The sequence below is a fragment of the Lactuca saligna genome, chromosome 5 (assembly GCF_052625555.1).
Source record: "Lactuca saligna cultivar CGN05327 chromosome 5, ASM5262555v1, whole genome shotgun sequence".
Taxonomy (NCBI): Eukaryota; Viridiplantae; Streptophyta; class Magnoliopsida; order Asterales; family Asteraceae; genus Lactuca; species Lactuca saligna.
The window spans coordinates 228,746,328-228,757,879 of record NC_136421.1 but is presented as its reverse complement, the minus strand read 5'-3'; the positions used below and the strand labels follow the sequence as shown (position 1 = coordinate 228,757,879).

Genomic DNA, 11,552 nt, shown 5'->3' with positions numbered 1-11,552 from the left:
GTGATCATTCCTCCCAATATTTTGTTACAACTAGAATTTTTGGGCTAGGAAATTCTGTCTATATGTAATCAACTCTTGATGTATCTTGTAGCTTCAAGTTTAGGGTTATACATATTACTCATTCAAAAGAAACTATTCGAATCAAAACTCACTCTTGAAGCCCAAAACTTAATTTAATACCTTTCATACACTCAACTTTGGGTTGTAATTCTAATATCCCGGTTCAACTCTTGATTAGACCAGGATCCTCTTATTGAGCCAGAAATCATTTATTGGGCCTAATGGACCAATAAACTCACAACATGATTCTTTTGGGCTACTAATCCTTATTTGGGCCCTAATTGGACCCACATTCATTGAATTATAGCATTTTGGGCCATAAGACTTTTATGGGCCTTATTGGGCCTAAAATGTCTCACTGTATTTTCTTGAACCCCATTGGGCAGAAAACTAATATCTTTGCCCTTTTTCGGCCATAAACTCTCAAGTGAGCCCACATAAATCAAAAATTCCTAATGGTCCCATGTAATTTAAGCCCAACATCTAAATTCCATCTCTTTCCGTTTCATTCTCGGCCATTATAAAAAAATGAATTACCTTAAAATAATGACACCTCCTTCTTACATGGAGGATACTCATGCAATAAGCCTCCCATACATCAAGAAATCTCATATTTCCATGAACATCTTGTCTCACCTCCCTCTTCTTCTCTACCTTCGGCTGAGAGCATCCCCCATTAATCTCATCTTCTCACTTTAAACACACTAAATCCCTCTCATATCCCTTAAGAACACCAAAGAAATTCTACCTTTTCTCTCCTTCAAAATTCGTGAGCTAGTGTTGGTTTTTCAATAAGTGGTCATCAAGGTTCATCATTATGGTAAGATACTTTCTATTCAAGTGTTTAACATCATCATATGACAAATCCTTCACTCATTAACACTCCAAATTGTGATTCATGCTGTTAGAATCTCTTAGAATTCAAAGAACTCATCAAAGAAGTAAGCTAGGTCGAAAACAACATCATTTCCCCTCATCTATTCACCAAAACTGACCTATCATTCCAATGTGAGTTCATACCCCTTGTTTTTGGTTTTATATTGTTTTTGGGCGAGGATAAAAGTTGTTGTGTGTTACATCTATGTGTTTATGTATGTATATGTGTGTTTTTCCATGTTATATGCTGTGATTATGTGCTAAAACCTCATGAAACTAGAAATTGCTAACAAAACTTGGTGATATTTGCAAACTAAATCATTACATGCAACGTACTATGAAAATGGAAAGTTTAAAACATGTTATGATACACTAGAAAACAATACAAAATCGTTTAAGGGGCCGTTTTTGACAAATAAACAAAAAGTGAAGCCTTTAAGACATTCACGGTTTTTCAAGGACCAAAAGAGTCATTTTTATATAAAAATGGGTCTTAAAGATATTTATGGTTTTAAAAGGACCAAAAGTGTTAATTTTCACAAAATAGGCTTAAAATTGGGCCTTCACGGTTTCATGGGCTAAATTTGTAAAATTTTGACTTTGGTGGGTTAAATTTTCATTTTAACCAAACTTGAGCCAAAAATGTGAATTTTCGGTTAAATGGGCTGAAAATGTAAATTTTATTAAACTTGGGCCAAAAAGGTTAAGTTTCTATACATTTGGGTCGCAAATGTCAATTTTCATCAAAATTGGGCCGAAAATGTTAATTCTAACAAAAGTGGGCTAAAAATGTTATTTTATTTAAAATAAGCCCTTAAATGTAAACTTTTGGTCTTAATGGACCTAAAGTGTCATTTTTACCAAAAATGTGCCTAAATTGTAAATTTTCGACTTAATGGGCCAAAAATGTCATCATTACAAAAAGTGGGCCTTTTATGTCATTTTTGTAAACAATTGAGCTTAAACAACCAACGTAATAAAAATGGACTAAGTGCGTTATTTTTGCTTTTTATTGGGCCTGGAATATACCTTACATGTTTATTGGGCCTTAACGGTCCATTTACATGCTTATGGGTTATGGAATATACCTTACATGTTTATTGGGCCTTAGTGGTCTATTTACATGCTTATTGGGCTTGGAACATACCTTACATGTTTATTGGGCCTTAGTGGTCCATTTACATGCTTATTGGGCATGAAATATACCTTACATGTTTACTGGGCCTTTGTAGTCATGAAATATACCTTATTGGGCATGAAATATACCTTACATGCTTGTTGGGCCTTTTACATTCACATACATACTCGTTGGGCCATGTAAACTTAAAAAATACACAGAAACATTATTACTGTGTTACATAGTGTAATACAATATTCGCGTAAATTCAGTTAAGGCTCTTCTGAGACATTTCATTTATCTGTACCTACCTAGTGTACACCCTTAAGTCTTGTAGTTATAACCAGAGTCTCCTGGAGGGAGAGCGGGAGTTTGTGTATAGATCTATACGGGGTTGACAGCCCCGCACCTGAGCTGTTCGCTACAGCTAGACTAGGTGTAACACCCCAATTTCAGAAGACCTGGAAAGGTCAGAAAAACCCTCAGAATCAGGAACCGACTCGTCGACTTGATGGGATGACTCGGTGAGTAAGAGCGTGTTTTGGGTCGCGGGTTAAGTAACTTACTCGACGAGTCGGGGGACCGACACGGCGACTTGGTCTGGGTTTGGAAAACCTTAAATTTCGGCCTTGTACCCTATTTAAAGAACATTATAACACTCCATCAACCTCCTTAATGCTCTCTCAAGTCCAGAGTGAAACCCTAGTATCTTCCATGTGCTTGTGATCCATTTGTGAGCATCCTTGAGTGTTTTGGAGCTTGAACAAGAAGGTGAAGCCTTGGGGATACAAGAAGAAACTAGTAGATCCAGAAACCTCTTGCATCCTCCTCCATTTTCTGGTAAGAAAGTTTCAATCTTGACCATTATGCACCTAGATCTCTCCTTTGCCACTTTTGGGAATTTTTGGTCCAAGAACCCTAGCATGAGAGGAATGGACGTCCCAAGGGCTTATGTTTTCAGATCTAGCACCATTAAGGGTTGGTATGGCATAAAGGTGCAAGCTTTATGCCACAGGAATCCCCATGCAAACATAAGAAGTATTCTTTTGGCCTTTTTAGCTCAAAAGGCCACGCGTGGAGGAAAAAGGTAGAAGCTTTGCCTGGTTATGAGGTGGTTGGTTCCAAATCTATGTTTTGGAAGCTTTGTGATCGACTGAAATCGTCTTAATAGAATTGGACTTAGGAGGACTTGACGAGTTGCTCTTAGGACTCAGCAAGTCAGGCCATTTTCTTGCCCAAAACCCTTCTGATAGCGGGTGTGTGTTGAGTTGGTAGAAGACTCAGTCAGTTGGGTTCATTATGGACTTGAAGATCATCGTACTCGATGAGTTCAAGGAATGAACTCGGCGAGTCCAAGTCAAAATCCCTAACTTATGAAGATGGACTCGACGAGTTCAAAGGTAAACTCGACGATTCAGTTGTAAATGGATCCTTTCGTGTTTAATGCGGAACTCGACAAGCTCAAGGAAGACTTGACGAGTAGGATCGAAGTCCAGAGTTAAATGTGGATAGTGGGACTCAACGAATTGGTGGGTCAACTCGGCGGGTTGAGTCAACTCGGGGTGTTGACTTTGACCGTTCACTTTTACCAAGTTTGACCGGGTTTGACTTTTGAGGGTATTGTGGTCTAAGTGTTATTTTGGGTATTGATAGTTCGGGGAGCCGAAGGATCGGCAGTTCAGGAGTTGTCGGTTAGCAGTCAGAAGTGTTCAACTAGTCTTCGGCAGTACGAGGTGAGTCTCCTCACTGTGTGCATGGGTCTAAGGCGACAATGTCGGCCCATTATATTTATGTATCGTAGAAAGACCCGGGGGTTAGCCCTAGACACTTATTGTATATGTTCCGGATTACGATCTGATGCCGGTCGAGGCCCAAGGAATGTTGTAAGCTAGAAGTCTTTATGATTCTTGCATGTATCGGTATGATAGGATCTGGACCAAGGTCAAATATCCGGGTAAGCTCGAAGTACGTTTATATGGTAGTATGTTCAATACTAAGGTCCGATGTCGGGAGAGGCCCGAGGAAGATTTATAAGTGCATGATAGATTATACTTGTTGTCTTTGTGATACATGTATGTGCCTGGTAGGGAGGTGAGTGTGGGCGAGGTCTATATCTCAATATTAGCAGAGTAGGGGTGAGGCCCATGATAGAAGAGAAGTGAGTGTGGGTTGGGGCCCTTATCTCACTAATGGCAGGAGTGTGGATGGGGTTCCATAACTCATCAGTAGCAGACCAGGGGTGGGGGGGCAAGATAGGCGAGGCCTTAGTACAGGAGTACAGTAGAGTGTGTTTTCTTTATACGCTAGTATGTTATTTGATTGTATGTATGTGTATAGCGGGTGAGGCCCAGAGACAGGCGGGGCCTAAGAAAGATAAATATGTATACCGAGCATGGCTCGATGCCAGGCAGGACCTGATGCAGGGCAAGGCCGATGCAGCGGGCAGGGGCCTAGTATGTGGTTATGTGTATGTAGGTTATGTGTATGTGGTATGTGGTAGGTTGGGGAACTCAATAAGTTTCGTGCTTACGGTTTTCAGTTTTGGTTTTAGTTACTTCCGGTAGCGGAGGGAAGAGCTCGAGATGATCGCATGACACACACCAAGAAGTTTTAGCCTGGGATGTTTACTCTGATAGAAATAATATGTATTGAGATGATATTCTAATTTGATATCAACCTTTGCTTATGAATGAAATGATTTGATACTTATGACTTATTTAATGTCTTTAAAAATAAATTTTTGGTCATGATTTTTGGGATGTTACACTAGGCCAGTCTAGGGTGACAAATGTCTTACCTTAAACAAGCGACTCCTGAAAAACGTCACGACAGGCAGATTAGTCATATCAAGTATGGTTATAACGACTCACATAGAAATTAACTCCACTGTAAAATTTACGCAATACACAAGCGTTTCTATAATTACATTCTGATCTTAGGTTAAATACCACGACACTTTTACAAGTAAAAAATATCAGGTTTTCTTGGAAAACTTACATTATACGTTACCTTATACTTACAACAGAAAACATAGGATTTTTTGGAATATTCTCTTTATACATTTTCAAAACAAAAAACAAACATGCTTCAATACAAGATTTGATACAAAGTGTTCATACTGTTTATTTCTTTTATAGAAAATATCGGATTTTCTGATGTTTACAAAGTGATAAATTTTTTTTCATACAAATATGCTTATGAGATCACCGACATTATATATGTTGATAATTTTCAAAATAACTTATATTCTCAGGAAATCGTTAAGCAGGTTAGCCTTCAAGAACTTATGGATTTTGATGTATTTTTGCTATCATCGTATACTTATATTTTGGGAATGTAAATTTTAATCCAACATAATGATGTAAACAATGACGGTTGTATTATAAGATGAAGTCACCCAAACCCCCGGACGTTTCCGTCGTTTCTTCGGTTCGGGGGTGTGACATGTTTTGTGTCTGAGATCCTAGCAAGGATCAAGAGTTTTCCTTGTAAATCACTTATGCAATCTTGTACTAATTTTGAAAATTACTTTATCTACAACATCACAACCTCTCATTTATGTTGGTTAATATTCACTCAATTGATTTTTGATCAAAACAGTATCTTCCGTGTACAAAAATAATCAACAAGTTAAACTATATAAATGTATACATTTCATGGAGAAAGCTGAAGATAAAACGTTCGTTTGTCAAGAGGGCAAAATTCCAACAATTAGGAAATAAACGATCAATTATTATTGATGTATAGATAATATGGTTAACTTTTTTTTAGTTATTATTATTATAATTCTAGTATATTAAAAATGATTATAAACTTCTAAAAGTGCTGCAAATTTTTATTTTTTTTGCTTAAATATTATATTGTGAAGGTGTATGAATGATAAATATGATATTACAAAATTAAACTAAAAAAATATGATTTTTTTGGTGTTTAAAAGAAATATATATGAAATTTGGTGAGGAAATCGAACACGATAATAAAAACTTATAAAAAACAATATTTCATGTAGTTTAGAGAAATCATATATAAAAATACCACTAGTACTTTGCAATAAGAATAATGATTTTGTGGTGGTTCTAGGTAAGGGTGAGCGCGGTGCGATTGTTTGTTAAAACCTCACCACTATCTGCAAAAACGGTTAATCTATTTTCAAAACCGTTTGGTGCGGTTATTTTTGTGGTGTAGGTTTTTTTTTTTTTTTTTTTTTTTTTTTAACCGCATTAATTTGGTGTAGTTATTTTGTGTGGTTTATAACCACAGTTTAGAGTTCAAAGGGTTTTAAGAGTTCAAATATATTATTATAATTATAATAAAAAAAATAAGGTATAAAACAATTAACTTAAATCATAAACAATTAATATCTTAAAAACATGAAATCACTGGTAGTTAACAATAAATATCTTAAAACTGTGAAAATTCAACATTTTCCAAAGTTAAACATAACAAAAAACTAAACACTTTTATCTTTTAGAATTTTATTATTCTTTCATCCATAAAACTTATGTTTTTTTAATATTTAATATATTAATAATGAATAAAAAATTGTATATAATATATGCGCTGCGATACGGTTTATTTTTGCGGTTTTTGAAAACTGAAAACCGCACCGCACCACAAATTTGCAGGTTTTGAAAAACAGAAAACCTTATCATCGATTTTTATTGTGGTTGTGATTTATCGGTTGCAATTTATATTGTTAGTTTCAGTTCTGATGCCGTTTTTGCTCACCCTCAACTATAACGTGAAAGTAGTGATTATTTCGGTTAAAAAAAATAGAAAATATGATATTTTATTCAATTCTTCCCTAAAATGGTATTTTTGTCATTTTTCTTAAATATCCTGCCACAAAATTCAAGTTGTGATAAAAAAAAATAAATAAATAAAAAATAAAAAAGGTAACGAACATTTAGACTTTGTAATCAATGATTAATCTATTATTATTATTATTATTATTATTATTATTATTATATATTTCTTCAGAAAATATTTGTTTTTTGTCTATCTTTATAATTGTGAATCGAGTCATTGGTTTTGAGTACAACGACTTTTTCCTAGTCGAATATGAACATGGTGGCTGATTATTTTTGAACCTGAGCGTAATCCATGCTTATAATTATAATAACCGAGTCAACCTCATATGCCTTTAATTATAAACAATGCATGGATATTCCCCACTTTGTTACTTCTTCTTGTTTTTTATTGACAAATCCAAAAAGCTTATAAATTCGCTTGCTTAACGACTCCCACAACAAACACCAACACCAACACCAAATGGGTTCTCAGGCACCTCTTGGACTCCCCACCATAGATTTCTCCGACGTACACAAGTACAACCGAGGAACCCTTGTTTGGGACTCTACAAAAACACAAGTGTTGGAAGCCCTCCAAGATTATGGATGTTTTGAAGCATCTTTCAATAGGGTTTCACCTGCTATTCGAAAATCAATGTTCGCTTCGTTGGAACAACTTTTTGATCTTCCATTAGAAACAAAGGTAAGAAACATCCCTGACAAAATCTTTAATGGTTACATGGGACAAGCCAAAGAGGTCCCAATCTATGAAAGCTTGGGAATTGAAGACCCTGAAAGCTTCACTAATCTCATGTGGCCCCACGGTAACACTGAATTCAGGTATGTAATATAGTGTAATTTATTAGTTGCTCACAACCTAAATTTCATAATCACTCATATATAGTTCTCACTTTATGTCTATATAGAAGACATTGTTTTAACCATGGTAATTAAGTTCTATATATAAACTTAAGGTTTGACTTTGTGTTTATGAGGTAAAAATTGTAAAAGCTTCAACACTTGTCAATTGCAAGCAATATAATTCCCTCCCATTGACTAGTTTTCCTTCTAATGTCGACCTGATTTTTGTTTATATCTTGTGAAATTAATTTGTAATTACTATGAAATATATATATCAGCAACAACATACAAGTCTATCGGGAGAAGTTAAGAGAGGTAGACGAAATTGTGAGGACGATGGTTTTGGAGAGTCTGCATATGGAGAAATACATCGAGGAACACATGGAGTTAACAAGTTATCTAATCCGGGTTATGAAATATAGAGCACCTGAGAAAGACGAATCCAATATGGGACTACTAAGTCATGCCGATAAGAATATGTTGACAATTTTGCATCAAAACGAAGTTGAAGGGCTTCAAGTGCAAAAGAAAGATGGAGAGTGGATTAAAGTGAAACTTTCATCAAACAGTTTTGTTGTTATGGTCGGAGAAACCTTCCGGGTAACTTTTCAAAACTATCATATAACTTCTGTTTTTAGAAATACACCATATATTTATAACTAAACAAGAAAGCCTTATGTTGGTGACCAATATGCACCCTATACATTGTATTTTCAAGATTTTTATTGTTATAAATTGTCCCTATATAGTTTTTCATTTGAGTATCTGTTTAACTTTAAGTAACTTAATATTATAAACGTTTTTAGTAGTTAATGTTTAGATTTATTAATTCGTATGTACATGTTTATATTCTTTTTGTTATAACGGTTATCTGTGCTTCTACTTGCAATATTTTTAATATGCTCGTAATAATATGGTTACAGGTTTGGACAAATGGCCGATTGCATGCAGCGACTCATAGGGTGGTTATGAGCGGAGATAAAAACCGGTTTTCGATTGGATTTTTTTCGGTTCCAAAATGGGGGAAAATCCTAAAAGCCCCTGAAGAAATGGTAAATGAAGAATATCCGTTACTCTTTAAGCCTTTTGATTTTGGAGAATTTATGAAATTCTTCTCTCGCAAAGAAAATGTGAATGATAAATTTGGGCTGGAAAAATATTGTGGCGTGTCTTACTGAAAATATTATGTTAATTGGCAAGTAAATTTCAAGTATAAAGAAAACGTTTGTATCTATAATTTTGCTAATTATATTTTCTGTAAATAACCCATGGTTTTTAAGGAGAAAATATTGTAAGCCTTTTGTTTTACTAAATTCAATAATAGCATTGGTGACGCTTCTTGCGTTGCTAAGATGATTTCATGTAATGGCCTTTTTTTTCTTTTTTATCGTGTATCAAATGTATTTCTAGCAATCTTTATGTCGTTCATTTTATTATTTTTTCAGGGAATATACGTTGATTTCAAAAGCCTTATGTGAAAAATAAAAATAGGCTACCAAATACATTTTTATATAAAAGCAAAAAAAAAAATAAAAAATTGAAGGGTGGGAATTGTCATGAGGGGAAACTAAAAGTAAATCAAATTTATTAAAAACAAACAAATGCAAAAATTTTAAAAGTTAAGGGGTAAAAATACAACTTTTAGAAACTGAATTATAAAAATAATTGAGGGGAATGGTAGATTTGAATCATGGACTATAAATCAGGGTCACGAAATATAACTTAGGAAAATGTCACCCGAAATTGATACGTCGCATGACAAAATATTTATTAAAATTGGAAAAATGAAAATTTATAAAAGTTTAAGGGATTAAAAATGTAACCTTTTGAAGAGGAATTGTAAAATGAATTGAGAGGAAGGGTAGATTTTGAAGCATGAAGTATAAACCAAGTGCTTAAAATGTAACTTACAAAAATGTACTAATAAATTTATGCATACATAGTTACATACTTATATATACTTATATATAAATAATATATAAAGCTAGCACTTTTTCTTAAATCTCATACATTTGAAACCCCCATAAAATTTTATCAACACCTCATTCATTTGAAACCCCACACCCTTTCACCTTCAAAATAATTAATCAGACATAATCTCATTCCAAAAAAATCACACATTCTATAAGTTTAACACATCTTGCATTTCAAACCCCCACACCCTTTCATTTTCATTATATATATATATATATATATATATATATATATATATATATATATATATATATATATATATATATATATATATATATATATATATATATATTTCTTACAAAAAATCGTTATTTGGTTGAAGATATTATGATTCAAAAGTTTTCATATAGTTGATGCATTCACGATCCACGTATGATGATTTGAAGAAATGGTTAGTCGTATCGATGGTAATTGTAATATGATTTTTTCTTTCAACCAAAACAAATGAAGCTTTTTTATTATTTCTTTATATTCAATTTTTCATTTAATATTTATATGTGATTTGTATGTATTACTCAATCTTGAATGTGACTCTCCAAATATTCATGTTTTGCTTGTAATATCTTTCTCATTCTTCTATTTCAAAAAAAATATTTTGATTGTAGGTTAGTGAAAAATTGTCATCAAGTTTCTATGGTTGAATGATGTTCAATAAAGAAAAAATATTCAGAAAATGGATATAGTTTTTTTTTTTTTTTTTTTTTTTTTTTTTTTTTTTTTTTTGAGCTAAGTAGACGAATGTTAGTTTTTTCTTTTGATTTAAATATATATTTATGTAACATATTTATTTATATATTCAACCACCCAATGTTCTTATTTATTTTATTGTAGTTTTCTATTTTGATTATGTTTATTTTATATTATTTTTTGTTGGGTTATCCTACACAACATATTTTCAAGACAATATTTAAAAAAAATAACATAATTTTTAACATTTGATATGTAATTATGATGACTTATCACGATATGTTCTTCATATGAAATTAATTTACCCATAGCACTACGACAAGAATTACATATGATATTTACGAAAATATACACTATATGTGATTTGTTTAACATATCTATGCACCTATGTATGTTATAAATTTATAATTAAATATATTTATGTTTAATAATTGAAGGGATTAAAATGATGCATCAAAACCAATTATTTAGACGAATATAATAATAATAATAATAATAATAATAATAATAATAATAATAATAATAATAAATACATATTCTGAAGTACTGTATTCATTTGAAACTCACACTACAATTCAAGAGTTTTCTAATTTATGTATATATTTATTAGTTACAACTCAAGAATTTTTAACTTATGATTATTAATTACTAATCACTAATAACTTTTTATTTTCATTTCTTTTATAAGGTTGTAAAGTTTTGCTCATTAAAAACATTAATGGATTTAAAGAGCTTTGTGATTTAAATATGAAAAGTTAATATAAATATTATAATAAATGTTTTAGTATTTTTTATGTTATTAAAAGTTGTAGTGTTTATTTTTCATATTTTTTATTATTCGTTGTGTATATATATATATATATATATATATATATATATATATATATATATGTATATATATATGTGTGTGTGTGTATATATATATATATATATATATATATATATATATATATATATATATATATATATATATATCCACAAATGTGATAATAGATGTTTTTGTATTTTTATATTACTAAAAGTTGTCATATTTTTTATTGTTTATTTGAAACTTACACTACAATTCAAGAGTTTTCTAATTTATGTATATTTATTGGTTACAACTCAAGAATTTTTAACTTATGATTATTAATTAGTAATCACTAATAATTTTTTATTCTCCTTTATTTTATAAGGTTGTAAAGTTT

At 32.0% G+C, this 11,552-nt stretch overlaps 1 protein-coding gene across 1 annotated transcript; it reads left to right on the top strand.

Moving 5' to 3' along the window:
• Window positions 1–7,276: 7,276 nt before the first annotated feature.
• LOC145046451 (putative 2-oxoglutarate-dependent dioxygenase AOP1) lies at window positions 7,277–9,070 on the top strand. Its single transcript, XM_078994738.1, has 3 exons — window positions 7,277–7,683; window positions 7,983–8,304; window positions 8,628–9,070. The coding sequence occupies exons 1-3, from the start codon at window positions 7,325–7,327 to the stop codon at window positions 8,880–8,882; spliced, it is 936 nt and encodes a 311-aa protein (XP_078850864.1). The 5' UTR covers window positions 7,277–7,324; the 3' UTR covers window positions 8,883–9,070.
• Window positions 9,071–11,552: the final 2,482 nt, after the last annotated feature.

Coding starts and splice junctions, on each gene's coding strand:
- LOC145046451 (XM_078994738.1), top strand. CDS start 7,325: ATGGGTTCTCAGGCACCTCTTGGACTCCCCACCATAGATTTCTCCGAC. Junction 7,684..7,982: donor CACGGTAACACTGAATTCAG/GTATGTAATATA, acceptor TATATATATCAG/CAACAACATACAAGTCTATC. Junction 8,305..8,627: donor TGGTCGGAGAAACCTTCCGG/GTAACTTTTCAA, acceptor ATATGGTTACAG/GTTTGGACAAATGGCCGATT.